Source organism: Mus pahari, chromosome 1 (genome assembly GCF_900095145.1).
Source record: "Mus pahari chromosome 1, PAHARI_EIJ_v1.1, whole genome shotgun sequence".
NCBI classification, from domain to species: Eukaryota; Metazoa; Chordata; class Mammalia; order Rodentia; family Muridae; genus Mus; species Mus pahari.
This window is the reverse complement of record NC_034590.1, coordinates 1,415,985-1,437,244: the sequence shown is the minus strand read 5'-3', so window position 1 is coordinate 1,437,244 and position 21,260 is coordinate 1,415,985. Positions and strand designations below refer to the sequence as shown.

General features: G+C 46.8%; 2 protein-coding genes across 5 annotated transcripts in view; one reads left to right on the top strand and one right to left on the bottom strand.

Moving 5' to 3' along the window:
- The window catches only part of Gmfg (glia maturation factor gamma), an 11,305-nt gene extending 4,040 nt beyond the window's left edge, over window positions 1–7,265 (bottom strand). Inside the window, exons 1-4 of one of the 4 annotated variants that reach the window (XM_021210941.2) lie at window positions 7,127–7,265; window positions 2,845–2,941; window positions 2,680–2,729; window positions 1,094–1,143 (exon numbers count right to left, since the gene is read on the bottom strand). In XM_021210941.2, coding sequence (XP_021066600.1) covers window positions 1,094–1,143; window positions 2,680–2,729; window positions 2,845–2,941; window positions 7,127–7,129 — 200 coding nt within the window. In that variant the 5' untranslated portion in view covers window positions 7,130–7,265. Of the gene's footprint in view, window positions 1–1,093; window positions 1,144–2,679; window positions 2,730–2,844; window positions 2,942–3,078; window positions 3,308–3,329; window positions 3,431–7,126 lie in introns of those variants that run through there. The other 3 variants (XM_021210950.2, XM_029532328.1, XM_021210956.2) reach the window with 3 other exon arrangements.
- Window positions 7,266–8,532: 1,267 nt separating this feature from the next.
- The window catches only part of Samd4b (sterile alpha motif domain containing 4B), a 36,924-nt gene continuing 24,196 nt past the window's right edge, over window positions 8,533–21,260 (top strand). Inside the window, exons 1-2 of the mRNA XM_021210924.2 lie at window positions 8,533–8,587; window positions 20,229–20,631. Coding sequence (XP_021066583.1) covers window positions 20,436–20,631 — 196 coding nt within the window. The 5' untranslated portion in view covers window positions 8,533–8,587; window positions 20,229–20,435. The remainder of the gene's footprint in view (window positions 8,588–20,228; window positions 20,632–21,260) is intronic.

Genomic DNA, 21,260 nt, shown 5'->3' with positions numbered 1-21,260 from the left:
GTGCTTGGGAGGCGGAGGGAAAGGATGGGAATCAGACATTACAGCATGGAGCTGTAATCCCAGTGCTTGGGAGCCGGGGGTAAAACGATCGGGAATCCAGGGCTGTCCTTGGCTGTATATTGGTCCAGAGCCAACCTGGTATGCAGGAGACTGTGTTTCAAAGAAACAAGAGGAGCTAGAGAGATGGCTCTGGGACTGGGTCCTTTTTTGTTCTTAGGTAGGGCTGCTGGTCAGTTTCCCAGGACCCAGTGTCAGGTGGCTCATGTAGACACATGCACATAAATAATACATTAAGTCCTCTTTTAAAAGGGGAGTGCTGGGAGAGATATTTCAGCAATTAAGAACAATTGTTGCTCTTACAGAGGACTGGGTTCAGTTCCCTGCACTCACAAAGTTGCTCACAATGCTCTGTAACTCCAGTTCTAGGGGATCCAAAGCCCCCTTCTGGCCTCTAAGAACATGAAGTGCATAGACATGCATGAAAACATGCATACACATACATTTTTTTAAAAATCTATTTTTGAGACAGGGGACTCTCTATCTCGGTTGCCCTGGAACTGTCTTTGTAGACCAGGCTGGCCTCGAACTCACAGAGATCCAACTGCCTCTGCCTCCCGAGTGCTGGGATTAAAGGTGCACGCTACTGCCACCTGTCCTTAAGTTTTTTTTTAAATGCTCTCCTGATTAGTTTACCCCTTAAAAAATTATTAGTATAAGGGCTGAGAGATGACTCGGTTTTTAGAAGCATTTGCTGCTCTTGCAGGGGACCCAGATTCCATTCCCAAGACCCACATGGTAGCTTAATTCTCCAGTTACAGGGGATCCTATGATGTCTTCTGACCTCTGCAGGCACCAGGCATGTATGTGGCAAAATACTCATGTACATAAAACAAATAAATAGATCTTTAACATACTAGTGAAAATTCTGCAATAAAATAATATTATATCAACAAAAGCTTCTAGACTATGGTTTCTTGGCTTCAAATGCAGAGATCTTGAGCCCATAAACAGAACTAGAGCCCAACAGTCCCCCAGTTTAAAGATCTAGCCCCCCTACCCATAGTCCCCCACTCTACCCCTTTCCCCCATATACCTGGGCTGTCTCTCTGGCAACTCCAACTTAAGTTCTTCTGGGGAGATGTTCTGAGGCAGAGAGAAAGAGTCAAACAAATGGCTGTCATTCAGTTTATTAAATGATCACTTAAAAACATGCAGAGACATTTTTCTAAGAAGTGCATGTGGTTTCGTTGAGATTTCTCAGGACCTTATGGGAAGGTCTTATTAGGCCCACTTTGACAGCTACAGAAACTGAGGCCCGGCAGTGTCAAGGGACTTGCCCCACATTGCACAAGATAGTAAATACCAGAGTTCCGATTTGAATCTGCATTCCCATGGTAACCACTCTAGTATACTTCCTTTTAGGGGGCCTAAGGGAGCCTAGCTCTTCCTGGTCAATACCCTCCCCTGCCAAGCAGCCTTGGCTCCAGCAGGAAGGAAGGAAGGCTGTTGCAGAGGGCAAAGCCACAGTGGGGGGTTTATCCAGTTATATAGGGTTGCTAGTGACTTTGGGCTACCTTATCTAAAATGAAAACTAATTTTTTTAAGCTCTGGGGCCTGGCTCTACAAGGCAGGAGCTCTGTACAGCTATCCCCCCAACCTTTTCTTTTCTTTTTTCTTTTTTTTTAAAATTTATTTATTTATTATACGTAAGTACACTGTAGCTGTCTTCAGACACTCCAGAAGAGGGCATCAGATCTCATTACAGATGGTTGTGAGCCACCATGTGGTTGCTGGGATTTGAACTCTGGACCTTCGGAAGAACAGGTGCTCTTACCCACTGAGCCATCTCACCAGCCCCCACTTTTTCTTTTTATTTAACTCCCATGCTGGCTAGTTTGTATTAACTTGACACAAGCTATAGTCATCCGAGGGGAGAAACCCCCCCACACACACTATTGAGAAATTGCCTCCATTAGATCAGACTTACGCCAAGTTTATAGGGCACTTTCTTTAGTGATATAGAAACATTCAGCTCCATTGTGGGCATACCACTCCTGGGCTGGCGGGCCCAGATACTATAAGAAAACAGGTTGACCACGCCGTGAGAGGCCAGCACCCTTCCATGGCCTCTGCATCAGCTCCTGCCTCCAGGTGCCAGTCACATTTGAGTTCCTGCCTTGACTTTCCTCGGTGGATTGTGATTCAGGCTATGTAAGCCAAATAAACCCTTTTCTTCCCAACTTGCTTTTGGTCAGAGTGGTTCATCACAGCAATGGTGACCCTAACTGAAGCACCTGGCTTTTTTTTTTTTTTTTTTGGCAGAGGCGAACCCTGGAACTCACTCTGTAGACCAGGCCGGCCTCAAACACACACAGAGAGCTGCCTGCTTCTACCTCTTGAATTGGGGTATTAAAAGTCAGTACCACCACACCCAGCTTTATTTGGCTTTTTGATTCAGGGTCTCTTGTAGTCCAGGCTAGCCTCCAACTTAACACCGTAGCCGAGAATGACCTTGAATCCTGGTCCCTCTCTCTCCACCCCTAGAGTGCCAGCACTATAAGCATGTGTCACTGTGCTCTGTTTATGAGGTAGCTGATCCAATCCTGAGAGCACTCTCTCAACTTTGTCCCCACATCTCTTCCTGTATTTAGAGTGTCCAGCAGCATCCCAGCCCCTCACCTGGAATTCATCCTCCAGCACCACCATCTGCCGGTCTTTGTCCACTTTCACTGGGGAGGAATAGAACACAGATGACAGACCCCTCCCCAGCCCAGCCTTCCCTGCCTTGCTGCCCCCCCGTGCACCCCCCCCCGTGCCACCCTTCAGAGGGCAGAGGTCACTGACTTATGATGGCGGCATTGTTGGTCTCTTTTCGGAAACGGAATTTCCTCAATATTTCCTTTAGCTTCGGGTCCACTTCACACACCACCAGGGAGTCCGACTGCCAATGGGACAGGGAAGAGCTGAGCCGGCTTAGCTTCTAACCTGGCCCCTTTTCCTGACTTAAGTGTCTCCGTAAAGCTAGCCTATGTGAGAGGCCTTTGGCAAAGGCCTGGGAAGGGAGTTACCAAGACTCACAGTTCAGCTCCGAGGGATACACGGAGGTCAGGTCCCACCTTCCTGGGGATCCCCTGGGTTACTCCAGAAGACCTAAGGATCTGCTTGCCTGAGGCCTCCACCTCTATGACCAAGCTTTGTCGAGATTGGGTCCCTTCCCTTCCTGCCAGTGACCTTCGTCCCCCAGCTGACCTCCATCCAGGTACCCTCTTTGCTCCAGGTCACCCTGCACTCGGCCCCCTCACCCTTCCTCGTCACCCAGACCCTCTGACCATGTTTTTCTGTCCTCAGGCCTCTTCTCAGCCCTTCCGTCTTCTGGGGTGGGGCCCCAGGCTGAGAGGGCGGCTGTGAAAGAGGGAGCTTTCCTCTAACACCACATCCTGTTTATGCCCGGCCTAGGACAACTGTCACAAAGGGCTCCTCCTCTTCCTTCCTTCCCTGCCTCTGTCAGAACCTGTGAGGCTTTTCAGTCACTAAGATGGGGGTTCGAATACTGCCTCACTGTGGCCCTAGTTAAATTCGCATCTCTGGTTTGGGATTGCTGTGAAGAGAAAAAAGCTTTACCTGCCCCCAGGACAGAGATGCCTGATGAAGAGGAAATAAGTCTGGGGCTGTGGAACACACGTTTATTCTTTATTTTCTTGGTGTTTCAGGACAGGGTTTCTCTGTGTAGGTCATCTCTTATAGACCAGGCTGGCCTTGAACTCAAAGATCAGCCTGTCTCTGCCTCCTGAGTGCTGGGATTAAAGTTTGCTGCAACCCACTGCTAAATTCAACCATTCTACCAACTCTGTTCTCCCAGGTCCCACTGCCTCTAGAGCAGTGACAAACTACATAGAGAAACCCTGTCTCAAAAAATTAATAAATGCTACCACGGGGCCAGGCAGTGGTGGCACACACCTTTAATCCCAGCACTTGGGAGGCAGTGGCAGATTTCTGAGTTCGAGGCCAGCCTGGTCTACAAAGTGAGTTCCAGGACAGCCAGGGCTACACAGAGAAACCCTGTCTCAAAAAAAAAGAGAAAAAAAAATGCTACCATGGAAATGGTGGCCTAGGAGTGATGTTTTTGTATACTGTGTAAAGATGTGTCTCTGTCCTTCCTTACCTACCTCAGATGCCTTCTGATAGGTTAAAATAAAAAGCCTACGGCCTATAGCAAAAGGCAGAATAGCAAGGTGGGACTTCTGGACAGAGAAAGGAACTCTGGGAAAGAATCAGGCGTGGGAGACATGGAGGAAGTAGGCTGTATGAAACCGAGGAGAGGTAACCAGTCACATAGCAGAACTTAGATAATATAAATGGAATAATTGAGTTACAAGCTATTTGGGAACATGCCTAGCTTAAGGCCAAAGCTATTAAATGAATATAATGGTCTCTGTGTTATTTAGGAGCAAGGGTAGGCATAGAAAAGGCCCAAACAGTTACAGCTTATTTTATATATATATATATATATATATATGTTATGAAGTTTATATATACCCTATATACTATTATACATGTGTATATGTTACATAATATATAATTATAAATATATAATTAAATATATTTAATTAAATCTATACAATTCAAATATAATTATTTTTTAAATTTTAATTAATTAATTAATTTTATTTATGTGAGTACACTATAGCTGTCTTCAAACACATCAGAAGAGGATGTCAGATCTTATTACAGATAGTTGTGAACCACCATGTGGTTGCTGGGAATTGAACTCAGGACCTCTGGAAGAGCAGTCAGTGCTCTTAACTGCTGAGCCATCTCTCCAGCCCCCAATTTAAATATAATTACAATGTTTATTAATTATATAACATAATAATACATAATATAGATAGATAGATAGATAGATAGATAGATAGATAGATAGATAGATAGATATCTTCCAGCAGTCAGGATTGCCAAGTCTGAGGCCAACCTAGGTGACAACACTGAACTCCAGGATAGCCAGAGTGACACAGAGACATTGCATACCAAAAGACCAAAACAGGGCGGGTGAGGTGGCTCAGGGTAACGGTACTTGCTTCCAAGCCTGAAAAATGGAACTCATTCCTTGAACCCACATGGAAGGAGAGAACTGAGTCCCACAAATTGTCCTCTGACCTCTGCAAGTGGGATGTGGTGTGTTCATGCATGCGCAAACATAAACAAATAAACTCTAATCTAATAAGAAATGTAAGAAGAAAGAGGAGATTCTAGCAGAGCACAATGTGTGCCTGCAATCCCAGCACTGGGGAGGCAGAAGCAGGAGGACGGAGACCTGCAGGCCATTCTGAGCTACACAGCTCAGCTTTAACAGGGCCAGTCCTTTAATTTTAGAATTTGATAGGTAAAGAAAGACAGGAGATCAAGAGCTGAGGACAACCTTGGCTACATAGCAAATTTGAGGCCATTCTGGACTACAGTGAAGCCAGCCTGGGCATGCACAAGATCCTGTCTCAAAAAAAAAAAAAAAAAAAAAAAAAAAAAAAAAGGCAACATCAAAAAGGAGGAGTTCCAGAGATAGCTCGCCATCTAAGACCAGTTAGCAGCACTGGCAGTGGAGAAGGAGCTGCGCACGCCTTTCATCCCAGCACCCTGGAGGCAGAGACAGGCAGATCTTTGAGTTTGAGGTCAGCCTGGTCTACACAGTAAGTTCAGAATAGCCATGGCTACACAGAAAAGCCCTTCTCAAAAAACCCAAAACCCCAAAACCAAACAAACACAAACTCTAGAAAATCTGATAAAACAAACAAATGGGCATTGAGGGGTTGCATGTAGCTCAGCGAGAGCAGACATTATCATACATAGGGCTTGGCCTTTTGATCTCATGAGTGTCCCACACAGGGTATTGTGACCTACTTATGTGCATAAATTTTGAAAAAAAAAATCAATTCATAAAGTCAACTGTTCTATAAAGAAGAAATAAAGGCAAAGTATCTTATGCGAAAACCATATGTATTTTAGTGAAGAAATAAAAAGAATATTTCTTTCTTTCTTTCTTTTTTTGGTTTTTCGAGACAGGGTTTCTCTGTGTAGCCCTGGCTGTCCTGGAACTCACTTTGTAGAGCAGGTTGGCCTTTAACTCAGAAATCCTCCGGCTTCTGCCTCCCAAGCGCTGGGATTAAAGGCATGCACCACCACGCCCAGAAAAAAATTTTTTTCTAAGTCCTTGCTCCACTTGGCTTTCTATGCTGGCTCCCCTCTTTAATAATGGGCAGGCCCCATCACTGGTCTCCATCCCACCTGCCAGGCACCTCTTCAGTCTTCCCAACTCTTCCTATGCTCTCTCCCTGTCCCCTGATGGATCTTCCCCTAAGCCTCCATACAATGTTAGTTCCTCTATTTTAAAAACAAAGAACTCCCTTTCTAGCTTGTGTGGTGGTACAGATCTCTAACCCCAGCACTCAGGAGTCTGAGGCAGCCAGCCATGAATATCTAAAAGACATTGTCTACATAGACCCCCCCCAAAAAAAAAAGAAAGAAAGAAAGAAAGAAAGAAAAAAAGAAAGAAAGAAAGAAAGAAAGAAAGAAAGAAAGAAAGAAAGAAAAGAAAAAGGTGGAGTGGGCTGGGAAGAATATAGCTCAGTGGTTAAGAGCACTGACTGTTCTTCCAGAGGTCCTGAGTTCAATTCCCAGCAACCACATGGTGACTCACAACCATCTGCAATGGAATCTGATGCTCTCTTCTGGTGTGTCTAAAGACAACTACAGTGTGTACTCATAATTAATAAATCTTTAAAAAAGAAAAAAAGACTTACTATCTGTGTTTCTCTGTGCAGCCCTGGCTGTCCTGGAACTCGCTCTGTAGACCAAACTAGCCTCGAACTCAGAGAGAGCCACCTGCCTCTGCCTCCCGAGTTCAGGGTCTCAATATGTAGAAAGGCTAGCTTCGAGCCTACAGAAATGCTCTGCTGGGATAGGAAGCCCAGTTCCATCTACTCTTTCTTGTGCCATCTTCACAATGTTGGTCTAGTACTCATTTCTTTTCTCAACTCATGTGCCCTCATTTCTCAGAGTTCCGTCTGAGCCTTGTCTCCATTCATCCCTCATACCCTCCTTGGGATCGGTCACAAACTCCCACAGCTTCAATTACCATCTCTAATGATCCTTAAATCCTGGTCTCCAGCCTCAATTTGTCCCCGAGGTGGGGCAATGGTCTTGACCTCAGTGTTGGCTGTCCCACACTGAGCTTCTCCTCTGGCACCCAGTCTCCCTGAGGGCTTTGTCCTGGACTTTTCTCTTCCGCCCTGTGGCCAGCCAGTGGCAAAAGGCTAGTTCAATGGGCCACCTGAGTGTCCCTCCCACTTCGCAACTCCTCCCTCCCCAAGGTCCCTCCCAGATGCAACCCCGCCCCAACTCCCCAAGTAGCTCCCTGGGCTCTCCCTTCCTTGTCTCATTCCTTCTCATCCCACTTCCCTATGTAAGCCAGAGGCGTCTCTTCCAAACTCCCAAGTCCCCAAGACCTTCCTGGTCCCGTCACTCTAGTCGCTGTGCCTTCAGCACAAGTGCAGACTCCCTCCAGTGGCCAAACATCTGGCCGCAGCTCATTTCCTACCACTCCCTGTCGTAAATTCGACACTCCACCCTGACTGTATTTCTTGGAGTTCTCGGAACAAGCCACGTCGCTGTCACCCTTCTGGAGAGCCGGCCCCTTTCCAATCAGTTCACCCCGGCGCAGGACAGTTTGTGGATGCACTAAGATCACGACAAAAGTGATGGGAGCCATCTCCATTTATTGACAGCCTCTTATGTGTGGGGTCTTATCTCTTTCCACCCTTAAAGGGTCGCCCTCGCTCATCTTGAGGTGTCACTTGAGGCGCGGCCGATCGATACCAGGGGCCGGGATGCAGCACTGTCATCCCAAAGGGCGATGGTACTACGGGACACAGACCCTGGGCGGGGCGTGGCCGAGGGGCGGAGAGGAGGGGGTCCTTGAAAGCCAGAATGAGGAATTGGGACTCGGTTCGCGGCTACTGAGCTAGACCGGCGCGAGACTGCCCCCTGCGGGTCCGTAGGTCCAATCGCGGGCTCCGCCAGGCCGTTGCCCGGGGCAACGCGGCGCGCGCCCCTCCTCTTCCCGGCCCTCCGCTCTCCGCCCGGGGCCTGGCCGTCTGCCCGTCACCTTCTCGTCAGACCAATCGTAGTGAGGAGGGGGCGGGCCTCTCGGGCCTCGTTCCAGCCCCGGCGCTCCCCTCCAGGCCAGGACCCCGCCTTTCTCGCCGCACACCTCCCACCCTGCGGTCTGCCCTCGCCGCCAGTTGGCTGGACTCACCGTCTGTCAATCGGGTGTGAGCTAATGCTGGCGCACAGTGGCCCTCCGGGGCGGGGCCAGGGGCGGTGACGCACGGCGCGGTGACGCAGCGCGACGGCGGCGGCGGCGGCGGCGGCGGCGGCGGTGGTCGGTGCGGGAGGAGGGAGGGGAGCTCTCGGGCCAGAGAGGGGGCGACGGCGGCGGCGGCGGCGGCGGCGGCGGCGGCGGCGGCGGCGGCGGCGGCAGCGGCGCGGGTGGCGGCGGCTGCCTGAGGAGGCGCGGGTGGCGGCGGAGGCCGAGGCGGTGAGTCTCGGGCAAGGCCGGGCCGGCGGGCGCGGGGCGGTGGCGGTCGAGGCGCGCGGCGCTCCCCTCAGGGCGACCCAGGCCGCGCGGCCGGCCCCGCCCCCTCAGGGACCCCGCGCCGCGGGCTGCGGCGGGCGGCGGACTCGGGCCTCGGGAGGCCGGAGGAACCCGGAGGACCCCTCAGGGTCCCGCACTCAGCCCGCTTCTCCCTACCCGGGCCCCTTCCTCAGTTTCCCTCCCAAACCGTCACGCCCTGGGGACAGCCGAGGGGCCGGGCCCGGGGACCTCCGTCCTGACCCGGCACACATCTGCCTGGTCCTCCCGCACGACTCCAGCGTCCTCCCCGGAGACCACCCTCAGCTTTCAACCGCCTCCTCTGGGGACGTTCCCCATGGATCCCCGCCCTTTGGTCCTTGGTTCTCTCCTCACATCTTCCTCCTGGATCGCAGCACATTCCTTGGTGGCTACTCGTCATCTTGTCTCCACAGCACATATATTCCAGGCATCTCCCCCAGGAGCAACCTTAAAGCCCCTAAACCGCCCCCAGATACTCTCTCTGCCTCTAACCCCCATCTGCATCACATATTCAAGTCGTCTCTCCTTCAGACTTCTTCAAATACCCCAAGAATTTACCCCCCTACCTCTCCCCATTCCAAAAGTCTTAGAGATTTTCACTCTTATCCCCAAATTCTTCAGGATGTCCCTGGTGAACACTGCATCATCCTTGAAGGGCTTGCATATCCCAGCACAGTCATCTTCAGATACTCAGGAAGTGCTCTTAGATGCCAGAACTCACCTAGAGGACCCTCTCCTCTCTTTGCTTCCACCTCCTGTATGTGCCCTGTCCTCTTCTCATATTTCTTAGACCCTTCTATAGATTCCAAAATCTGTCCCAGAGACCTCATGTTACACAAATATTCCCCAGTTTGGAATGCTCTAGAGGTAATCTCATGTACCCCAACCCTTTTCTCCTCAGCCCCTACACCTTCTAATCCTGAAAATCTCCAGAGTCCCTCTCATATTCCCAAAACCTCTTCCAGATCCTCTCCTGTATCCCAAATCCTTTCCAGTAACACACACCACATGTTTTAAAAATAGTGTACGGACTCCACGAAAGTGTCCTCATAGCCTCTATTCTTCTCCAACTTTTCTTGGATAACCTGAAAATTTGAAACTCCCTTTCTAGCCTTAGGTAAACTTTCTGACACTCTTCCTTACAATATTGAAACACCCCCTGTAAGCTACAGCTTTCAGGACCCCCATGCATCAAAGAACTTAGTAACCCTGAAATGGCCTTTAGACTAGTTCTTTCTTTTTCTCATACTTTCTTATTAAAAGACTTTTCTAGCTATCTCTTCCTCAGAATCTCCCCCACCCCCAATTCTCTAGAACCATCTTGAGAAAGCTTTACATACCTACCTAACCTTCAGTATAGCTGAACACCCAGAATTCTTTGTGGAAAACCTACGCCAATGCTTTCAGGTCTTCATTAGGAGTTTCCCCCTATATGCTTGGGCTTTTTGGGGGGTGGTTGTTTGTTTTTAAACTTGAGGTTTCTCATAATGCCCCCCAACACCTACCCTACCCTGTATTTACAATTAAAAATCCCTCTGTCAGGACCTTTCTCAGAAGACCTCTTCCTAAGACATTCTTTAGAGATTTTTCTCCCGAGCCCTGTTGTCAGTCATCTCTAGCACTTTCTGGAAACCCTCCCTCAATTTTCTCCTCTGACATCCCCAGTCTTATTTCAGGAATCTGTCAGATGGATCCCAGTTAGGCTGAATCTCTTCTTACTCTCTCTTACCCCTCCATTCTTATCCCTTTGAAGTTATAAACCCTTCCGGATACTCAGCCCACCCCCCACTATTTCTGCAGGGTCCCAGCATCCTTCAGACTCTCTCTTTCCAAACTTCCTCTACTCCTGGAATGCCAGTGCTTGAAGACTTCTCTCAGTAGACCAACTGACTGACCTACCTATCTTCCTTCTTCCCTTCCTTCCTTTATTTTTAGACATGACCCCCATAGGTCTCTCCTTTCAGAAATGGAAAGATCTTAACACCTACTTAGAAACTTTTTTGAGGACTCATTTCAACTTTTTTCCCTTGACTTTTCTTTCCCTTTTTGAAGACCCATTACTGAAGAACTCCCTTTCCCCCTGTCAGTGGCTCTCAAAGTATGGTTAGTTAGACCTGCAGCAGCATTGGTTGGAAAATGCCAGTGCTTGGGTCTTACTCAGACTCACTGAATCAGAGAACCTCAGAGCAGAGCTCCACAATCTGAGTTTCTAACAAAGGCTACCGGTGACTATGATGTGTGCTCTTCAGGTTTGAGAACCACTGCTCCTAAGAGTCTGTCTGTCTGTCTGTCTGTCTCTCTCTCTCTCTCTAATAAAAAGTCTCCCTGAAAGAGCGCTTAAAATGTGCCTCTAAGCCCTGCTACAGACCCTCATTTTCCCAAGGATCCACTGTGTGAGATACCCATCCTCCAGAAAGACTTCTTACCCACTTTGGAAGGATTTTGGCTTCTCCACAAGGTTACCCCACCCTCTGAGTAATTACTTCAGATTCTGCCTTTGAATGGTTCCTTTTCAGCTCTTCCTCAGCACTCTCTCCTTCTACCCCTCTGATCCACTACAGAGCCTTTGCTGCTTTAGCTTTAAATTGCTGCCTTCATGAGCACACATGTCCCTTTCATCTCCTCATTTTTCTCTCCATATGGCCATCTTCAGGTCTTCCACTTTGTGTCTCAGATGCCAAGGGCCCTCAGTGTACTTCATAGAGCACCGTTCATTTTCCTGCTTGTAGTTTTATCTGCACTTTCCCACTTACCCTCACCAGATAGGAAGCGAGAAGCACAGGATATATCTGAATGGGCCAGGTGGTCCCCAGAAATGAGTGGGCATTCTTAGAGAATGGGTAGCTCCCATTTCTCAGATCCCACTCCCCAGTCATGCCTGGCACACTTTCCCCACCCCTTCCTCCCTTTCATCACTCTCACCTTGCCTATACTCTTGCCCACACTGTTTCTATTCATGAAACTTTTCTTGGCACTGATTCTGAACTATCCTATATTCTGTTCTAGTGTCCTACCTCACCTTATCGGGTTAGCTTCTCAGTTTAAGTTTCAGATCTCTATAGTATTCTCAGCTCTTCCAAGAGAATCCATTTCTCTTTAGGGCCCAGAAATGGAAATAGAGACCTCAAGATAAATACTGACTTTAGGGAGTCAGTAGAGAGCTTGGGCAGATGCACTAAAAAGGGCATGAGGTATAGATTATCTGCTGTGGCGATTGAGCTATTTCAAAAGACTTCATGGAATAGGAAGTATTTAGGTGAGGTAGTGTTCCATGGTAATCAGGACCACAATGAGGGGCTCCTACACAGATGACACACTTTAAACACTGTATGTTTTTGTCTTATGGTACTGAGAACTGAACTCAGGGCCTGGAGCATAAAAGAAGTGGTTAATGACTTAGCTACATGCGAAGCCTCAAGACATCTTCATCTCTCACCCTTAGTATCTTTTGTCTATGAGTAGAGTTAAAGGAAGGAAGTACTTTTTCATTTATTTCACAGCTGTACTGGAGTGACAGCTGGAATAGGGATTGCTGCTTACTGTTTGCTAGGTGCTGTTTAAATGCTTTATCTGTGTAATTTTACAGTCACAGGAGCCTAAGATAGATAAACTACGACTATATTCGTTTTACATATGATGAAGGATAGATGGGCTAATAGAAGGTCTGTGAGCCCTGCCTGTTCCAAAATGATAATACCTTGGGTTAGATAGTTGGATTTTCTGTTCAGATAGGAGTTGAGTGTGACCCTTCATTTCCACAGCTGAAAAAATGAAGATGATAATGATATCTTACTTCTTGGATTAAGTTAATGCATGTAAAGTGCTTAAAACAAATGCCTTGCATATACTTGAGTGCTGTGAGCAGAAAGTAGTTAATGTTAGCCCAGGCCCTAAAAGGTAGTAGAATCTTGGCACAAAGTACCTCTCTGCCTTTTTTAAGTAGGGATGGGAGGGAGGTGTGCAGGGGAATTAGATGAGGGTTAATTGCCTCATGTTACTGAAAAATCCAGACTGCTTATAGCTGCATCCAAAGATTCAGATAATAGTCCCAACCTTCACATTTCTCCGTTGAGTTAGTAGCTTCTTTCTTACCAGGTTTCTGCTTGTGGTGACAGATACTGCCCTCAGCAACCCCAGCTTTAACTCTACCTCTTTAGTAGCCACAGTGGAAAGAAGAAAAAAAAAACTTGTAAGAGTCCCATTTTGAAACAATTTCTCCACCTAGTAGGTGTGAGACAGTTGGTGGTTGAAGATCTTTGGATATATTTGGGGTTCTGTGTTCTACAACTGGGTCCCTTACTCGCTGAACCAAATAGGATTGTGATTCTATCCCATGAAGTTTATGAGTACTGATGGTTCCTCCTTTTCTCTGTCCCCATCCCCAATAATTCCCCGCTCTCATTAGAGTATGACCCTACTGACGTTGTTTCAAGATCTCACTAGGAGAGGCAGGAAGGAGGTGAGTGGCCTAAGAACATAGAATACAGTAGTCCTGGGATTCAGTCCTTTGAATTTCTAGGGCATAGAACTTTGGAGAGGCTTCGTTTGTTTTAGTGCGAATTTGTCAGGTCGTGGTTGAAGACAGGTCATAAAACAGAAGTATTAAGAACTTATGCAAGATTCTTTTCTTTTCTTTTCTTTTTTCTTTTTTTTTTTTTTTTGTTTTGTTTTGTTTTGTTTTGTTTTGTATTTTGGTTTTTCGAGACAGGGCCTCTCTTGTGTAGCCCTGGCTGTCCTGGAACTTACTGTGTAGACCAGGCTGGCCTTAGAACTCACAGAGATCCACCTGGCTCTGCCTCCCAAGTGCTGGGACTAAAGGTGTGTTCCACCACTACCCAGTGAACTAGAACTATGCAAATCTTAAATGCCCCTACCTACAAGTGTTCATTAAGTAATTCATGGAGGGAACTATTTTGGGTATTGGAGATATAGCTGAGGATAGAATAGTGAAAGGCCTGAACTCATGAAGTTTACATTCTGATGGGGGAGAAGAAATACTGCCTTAAGAGAAATGTAAACCCTAGTGAGGTGGTTCATCATGTGAAGGCATTGGTGTGTAAGCCTCAGGACCAAGTTTGATTCCCAGAACCCATGTAAAGGTGGAAGGAGAGTGCTGACAACCACAAGTTGTCTTCTGACCTCCACATACATACTGTGACACATGCATATTCATACATACATAAAATAATAACATTTTAAAAAGAAGTATGATTGTGATATGTGGTGTGAAGAAAATGGACTGGTGTAAAAGGTGATTACTGTAGACAAGAGTGGCCAGAAATGGCCTTGTTGAAGAGGTGACAACTGAGCCTGATAAGCAGGAAAGATGAGTGACACCGGTTGTGGGAGGACCAGGAAGTGAGACATTCTAACCCTAGCATTGCTGCATGCAGGGGAGGAACTGCTGCACAGCGGGGAAATATACCATAGCTGTTTCTTAAGAGCCTGCCCTTGGCCGATGCGTTGGTATAGCAGGGGTCATATAACCGTAACCTTCCCTTCTCTCAGGCCTCCTACAGTCTAGGCCGTGTGAGAATGGGAAGAGCTACAGCCTTTGAAGAAACACCACCTGTAAAGATATCAGCTCCTCCTTTTGAGGAAAGTTGAGGATAGGTCTGATGAAGAGGATTGGGAACATTTATTTGTGATTATGAACATACCTGGGCATACAAATGATAATGCACACATGTGGAAGTCAGAGGACAATTTATGGGAATTAGTACTTTCCACTATGTGGGTTTCAAGGATTAAACTCAGGTTCTTGGGCTCAGTAGCATGCATTTAACCTGTTGAGCCATTTTCCTGACACAGATAAGGACTTTTGTAGCTGTCACTAAGAAAAAAAGAACTAGGGGCTAGAGAGATGGCTCAGCAGTTAAGATTCCTGGCTGTTCTTCCAGAGGTACTGGGTTCAGTTTCCAGCACATATGTGACAGATCACTATCATCTCTAATTCTGATCCCAGAGAATCTGACACCCTCCTCTGGCCTCTTCAAATATTGACACATACATAGAGGCAAAACACATACAAGGAAAATAAATGAAGCCTTTAAAAAGAAAACTAGAATCAGGCAGACAGTTCTGTTACAGCCATATCTGTTGTGCCCTTGTATGCTTAATGAATTAGCCTTTTCTCTTTAAAGATATATCTGTTTATTTATTTTAGGTGTATGAGTGCTCTATCTGCATGTACACCTGTATGCTAGAAGAGGGCATCGGATCACTTTATAGAAGGTTATGAGCCACCATGTGGTTGCTAGGAATTGAACTCAGGACCTCTGGAAGAGCAGCCAGTGTTCTTAACCACTGAGCCATCTCTCCAACCTTTTTTTTTTTTTTCCTCTTTAAAATAAAACAAAAAACCCAGGAGGATGTAGTTGTTCATGCCCCAAATCCCAGCATTTCTGAGCTTGGGAGGCAGAGGAAGGAAGTTCATTATATTGATTGAGTTAAGGTGTAACATTGGTTACATGAGTTCCAGGCTAGCCAGGGCCACATAGCAGGACCTAATCCATTCCACCCCTCCCCCACCTCCCGAAAAGAAAATGTGATTGTAGGGTATATATGCCTGTCATCCCAGCACTCAGGAGGCAAGAAGATCTCCAGTGCTAAGCCAGCTTAACTACATAGCAAGACCCTGACTTCAGGGGAAAAGACTGTATCTTCAGGAGAAGAAAGAAACAGATGACAAGAGAGTCTGAGATATCTACAAAGGTGACAATTTTATAGGAGGACAAGGGAGTAGGGAATATTCTGTGAGAGGCAAAGAAGCAAGAGATTTTGGTATAGGAAGAGGAATGCAACTTTCTTTTTACTCCAGGCTTTCCCAGAGTTCCCGTGTTGCACTTAGCTTCCAGTGGCTCTGCTTGGCTTCTCTTTGTTTCCCCAGGACAGTTCATTAACAGAAAAGGCTCTTTTATGTGTTCAATAAGTAGCCTATTCCTTTGTTTATAAAATGTGTGTTCCTCAGGCCTAAGTTAGAAACTATAAAGAGCTAGGGATGAATGGGGAGACTGATAGTACCCAGAGATCTTGTGTGAAAAGATACTTCATAAACTTGATTTCTGGGCACCAATGGTGACTTGTAGGTATCTTCAGCATCTTTAAGAGCAAGAGGTCTGAAAGTATAGTGCCTGGGCCTTGCAGATCCTACACAATCATGAGTAGTAACTTCCTTTGTCTAATTCATCTTTCCCATCTGTAAAATCATTTCTTATAAATGTATATGATCTTTATGTATTATGTATGTGTGTGTTGACAGGGATTAAATCCCAGACTTTCACATTTTACAGACAAGTACACTGTCATTGAGTTACAGCCCCCTTCCCTAAGCCTTACATATATTTTTAAATTAGATCTCAAGCACTTGAGAGGCTAAAGGAGGCAGATCTCAAGTTCAAGGCCAGCCTGGGCTCCTTAGAGAGAACTGCAAAGGTAGATGTCTGGAATCTGGGTGAACTCACCTGTGAAGAATTGTTAGCAGGGCCTGTGGGTGACAGTATATGTCGCAGGAGAGGAAGGCTTCTGACTAGTTGTCTTCCTATACATGGTGTCATCTAAGTCTTCTCATAGTTTAGCTGAGGAAGAAGCTGAATTACTTGCCAAAAGCCTTAGTCGTGTCAGTGGGAGAGCTGGGATTTGAGCCAGATCACCTGACCTACCCAGTTCTGTTTCTAAATGAAGAGAGCTGACTGAGCTGGACAGTGCTGGTGCACACCTTTAATTTCAGCACTCAGGAGAAAGAATTTTAGCCTAGACTGGTCTACAGAGTGAGTTCCAAGATAGTTAGGGCTACACAGCAAAACCTGGGCAAGGGGGGTGAATGCTGACTGAGTACTTGTCCTGTCCATGGACCCTTTCTCACTCACTCTTGGAGGCCAAGGAAGAAGCCTGGGGAAAATTTCTCTGGTAGCTCTCAGCTGTTTGTTTGGTTCCATTTTTCACCTCTGGGGTTGTAGGTACTTCCCAAGAAAGTTATACATTCTAAATCTGGCCAGATGCCAGCAGGGTTGCTAACTATCTAGAGGCTTGATATAGCAGGCCCTCTCCTGGCTTTCCTCAAAAGCAAGAAAATTCAGGTTTGGCCATGTGAGGGCAGAGAGACCAGAGCAGCAGTGGATATAGTTTTATATTTAAGTAGCCAAGGCTGTTTTAAGAAAAAAATCCAGTTCAAACAGGGCTGAGGAGTGTATTTATTGACCTGTTGAACTAAAAAGTTTAGCCCAGTAAGGAGACTTCAGGCTATGTGGCCCTTGGGTCATCCCCTTCCTTCACTTCTTTGAGGATGCTCCATTTATGTTGGCTTCATTCAAAAGCAGTGAACCACAAGGTAACAGAAGGAGGGTTCGTTGTTAAAAGGGAACTCATTATTAGAACCAGAAGATAGAATGGCTATTGACAGATAACCCCATCATGGAAAGGTGGTACATCTATGAGGTGCCATAGGACAGTTGGTGCAAGTGCCTTATTCACGTACTGTCTCATTTCAAACAAAGAGGTGGGATTCAGGGACACGGGGACCAAGGGCCTCTGCATTTCAGTGGAAAGGGGGGCCATCCATTCATTTTCATGTGTTAACCATCTACATCCAGTATTCAGCATCCTTCTGTTCTGATCATTCTTTTTTCTTTCTTATGTTCTCAATATCATGCTCTCACCCTTCTTTCCCACCCTCCCTCCCTCCCTCCCTCTCTGTGAGTATGTGGGAACACATTTATGTGGGTAGCTGCAAGTGTGTGTGAGCCATGGTAGGAATTATGAGATCTGAGTACAACTTTGGGTATTGGTCCTTGCCCACTACCTTGTTTAGCTAAGGTTGCCTCTTATTCACCACTTGATATAGCTTCCCTGTGAACTTGTGGGGGTTCTCCTGTCTCCACCTCTCACCCTGATGGAGGAGCACTGCAACAGGGGTTATCACATCCTACTTTACCTGGATTGTAGCAATCTAAAATCAAATCCTCCCGCTTGTATGTTTTAGCCCCTGAACTATCTCCCTAGCCTAATATCACTACTTTTAGGTTGTTTTTGAGACAGAATCTTACTATGTAGTCCTGACTGGCTTCAAACTTGCTGGGTAGCCCAATTTGGCTATAAACTCATGGAAATCCTTGTGTCATTTTTTTCTTCTTTATTTTAAAGATTTATGTGTGAATGTGTTTTGCCTGCATATATGTATGTGTAGTACATGCACAAGTATTTGCAGAGAACCAGAGAGGGCATTGAATTTCCTAGAACTAGAGTTACAGATGGTTATGAGCTGCCATATGGTTGATAGGAACCAAACCTGAGTCCTCTACAAGAGCAGCAAGTGCTCTTAGCCACGGAGCCGTCTCTCAGCCCCATTAGGAATGAATTATTTATTTTTGAGACAGAATCTTTACTAAGTACCTTTGGGTGACCTAGAACTTGGTGCATAGATCAGACTGGTCTCAGTTTTTGAGATCTTTTAAAACAAACGTTTTTTGAATTACATTTTACTGTGTGGGTGTGGGTCGGTGGGTGGTGTGTAAGCACATGCGCCATGGTGTGTATGTACGTGGAGGTCAGAAAGATGTCTTGGACTTGTTTCTATCATGTTGGTTCTGGGAATCAAACTCAGGTCTTTGGGTTTAACTAAGGGATGGTTTTCCATAGTTTGGTCTTATGGGTTGATTTGTGGAAACCCCAGTTCTACTGCAGAGCATTAGAACCTGCTCCGCCTGTATCCTCCTTACCACATGGCTTGAAGATACAGACCACAGAGGGCCTGGGGAGGAATTGTTAGTTGGCTTCTGGCCTATTTCCAGTTTGTTTCAAGGACCACAGCCACAATGTTTTGGGGTTTTGTTGTTCTGTGTTGTAGTTCACAGTTGCTGTTTTAATGTGAATTAGTTTCCAGCATTTAAAAATAGGGAATTTTTTTTTCAAAGCCAGATTTTCCCTTCTAGTTTTAAAAAAAAAACAAAACAAAAAACTGAAGAATTAATACAAATCTGTTCCCACGTGGCAACAGTTGATTAGAGTGGAATAGTATATTCTGCCTTTAAACAGGCCTTGTACTATGCAACTCAGTGTAGTCCCCAGTGGCTAGCTCTGTTGAAAGCATAGCTTGGTGAGCGCCACATTTGAAACCTCATGTTGTCCCAGAGCTTTGGTGGAAGAAGCTGGATTGATATTTAGTCAGCATCTTATTGGTGATATGGTGTTGTTGCTTAGGAAAAGTAACAACGTAGTAAAGGAATTAATGGGTGGAAAATGCATCATTTTTTGCCTGATAATTTGGTCATCTTTTTGCTGTAAATGCTTTTGGCATATCAAGCCTCCTATCATAAGTGTTGCCCTGAAATAGTAACATGGTCTGATATCGCATGCGCTGCTACCCAGTGGAGGAACCACTCCCACTCCCAAGGGGCGTCCACCCCACCGTGCTTAAGGAGCTTCTTACCTCCTCACATGGTCACCTGCTCCATCCTTGGACAACTCCATTATATAGAAGTCTTTTATTTTTTGGTTTTTGGTTTTTCGAGACAGGGTTTCTCTGTGTAGCCCTGGCTGTCCTGGAACTCACTCTGTAGACCAGGCTGGCCTCGAACTTAGAAATCCACCTACCTCTGCCTCCCAAGTGCTGGGATTAAAGGTGTGCGCCACCACTGCCCAGCAGTGTCTTCGCTTTTTAATCTGCCTATTCCTTTCAAGTTGGCACTCTTTTGGCTCTTTGATAACAATCTGGTCTCCTGAAAAATCAAGGGGACTTCTACCTCAGAGTCTTAGGACAGAGCTGACTTCAAGGAGTGAAGAGGAAGGCTGGGAGGGCTTTACCTCACAGTAGAGAGGTAGAGTCTTAGAGCTCAGAGCCAAACCTCTTCCAGAGCAGCAGAGCTGGGTTGAAGGGCATGAGATCCCTTTATGGTGGTGGTCTTTAAACAAGCCTATCCATGTTTGTGTCCTGGGCTCTTCTTTACCAGCTAGTTTGTGACTAGTTAACTGCTGACAACATCTGCTGTCTGCATACCTAGCATCTCTACTGGGGTCACTGCTCTACCTTCTACTCTCAAGCCAGAATTGTGGGGTTTAGTTTGAAGTAGTTAAGGAACCCTGAGGTTCTTTTCTGCTATTGAACAGTCACTGTCCAGCTCTAACAGGAGGCAGCATGAGACTAGCAAGGGCAGGTATTCTCTTCCAGGTCATATGTGTGCTTTGAGCCAAACCTTCCTTCCTGTTTCTGAACACCATTTTGCCCTAATCTTTGATCTGAACCTTTGGTGCTGTGCAGTCTGTGCATGAGGCAGGCAGTTCTTTTCCTTTGTCTCTGAGGATCTGGTCTTGGGTGCCAATCATACCTGCTTCCTAAATCCACAGTTGGAGGGGAGCTGGTTCAGTGTCTGACGGTCAGGTCCTGAAGGGGTGCCAGTCCTGCTTGTTCCCTGAGTCCTCAGTTGGAGAGGAGCTGGTTCAATATCTGCTACTGGCTTTTCCCAGAAACTTAGAACAAACTCCATAAAATGAACAGGGCCCCATCGGGTAATTTATCCATGACAATTTCAACCCCTACACCCCCCTCTGATCCCTTTGCTTTCTTTTCCAGGAACCTGGAGAGGTGTGGCTGGACCAAGACCTCCCCTGATGTAAGCAGGCTCCCTCCTCCCCACCACCACCCGTTGCCACCACGCCAGGGGACATCCTCAAGCCCTGGCCCATAGGGGAGAGGTAACAGGAGCCCAGAGCCGAGACCATGTGACGGCGCTGGCCCTTGCCACCGCCGTCCCCCAACCCTGGCCCCAGGCCTGGCACCATGATGTTCCGAGACCAAGTGGGCATCCTCGCTAGCTGGTTCAAGGGCTGGAATGAGTGTGAGCAGACAGTGGCCCTACTGTCACTTCTGAAGCGGGTCACCCGTACCCAAGCCCGCTTTCTGCAGCTCTGCTTGGAGCACTCGCTGGCAGACTGCAATGATATCCACCTGCTGGAATCAGAGGCCAACAGTGCTGGTGAGTCTCTGCTGCTAGAGATGGGAGTACAGTAGGGAGAGCAAGAGCAGGTGCCACAGAGGCCAACCGACATCGGAGCTGAGAAACATGTTCTGAGCTTCTCTGGTCTCCTGGGACTGTGTTGTTGTCAGCTGTCCTCAGGTGTGGAATGGGGACTCCCAGAAGGAGGGCAATATAAATTGGAAACTGCCCACATAGAGGAAGGATGTTAGCTAGCCTGTGTTAGCTACTGAAAGGAACAGGCAAGTAAATCATGAAGTGAGTCACTCAGAGCTAGGAGAGGAGCTCAGAAGTCTTCTATAACCCGTAGGGTTGGAGGTTTCACTTTCAAAACTAGATTGGTCTCAGGCCACAAACAGCTTCAAGAAAGGTTTTAATGTAGACGTAGTCCTTTATGCCAGTTCTTTAAGTACCCAATAGAAGGCACTCTGTCCCCTGAAGCTAACATTGGGATAGGTGAGCCAGACATCCTTAGAACCCGTCCTTAGAGTCTAAGAACAGTCAGTCCAAAGAACTGTCTCAAAGGCTACTGCAAAAAGCATAAGGGCTTCTGGGCCTTGACACAGCTAGCTGGGTGATCTCAGTGACACAGGTAGGAGGTAGAGGTTAGAGAAGCAGGAGAGTTGGGA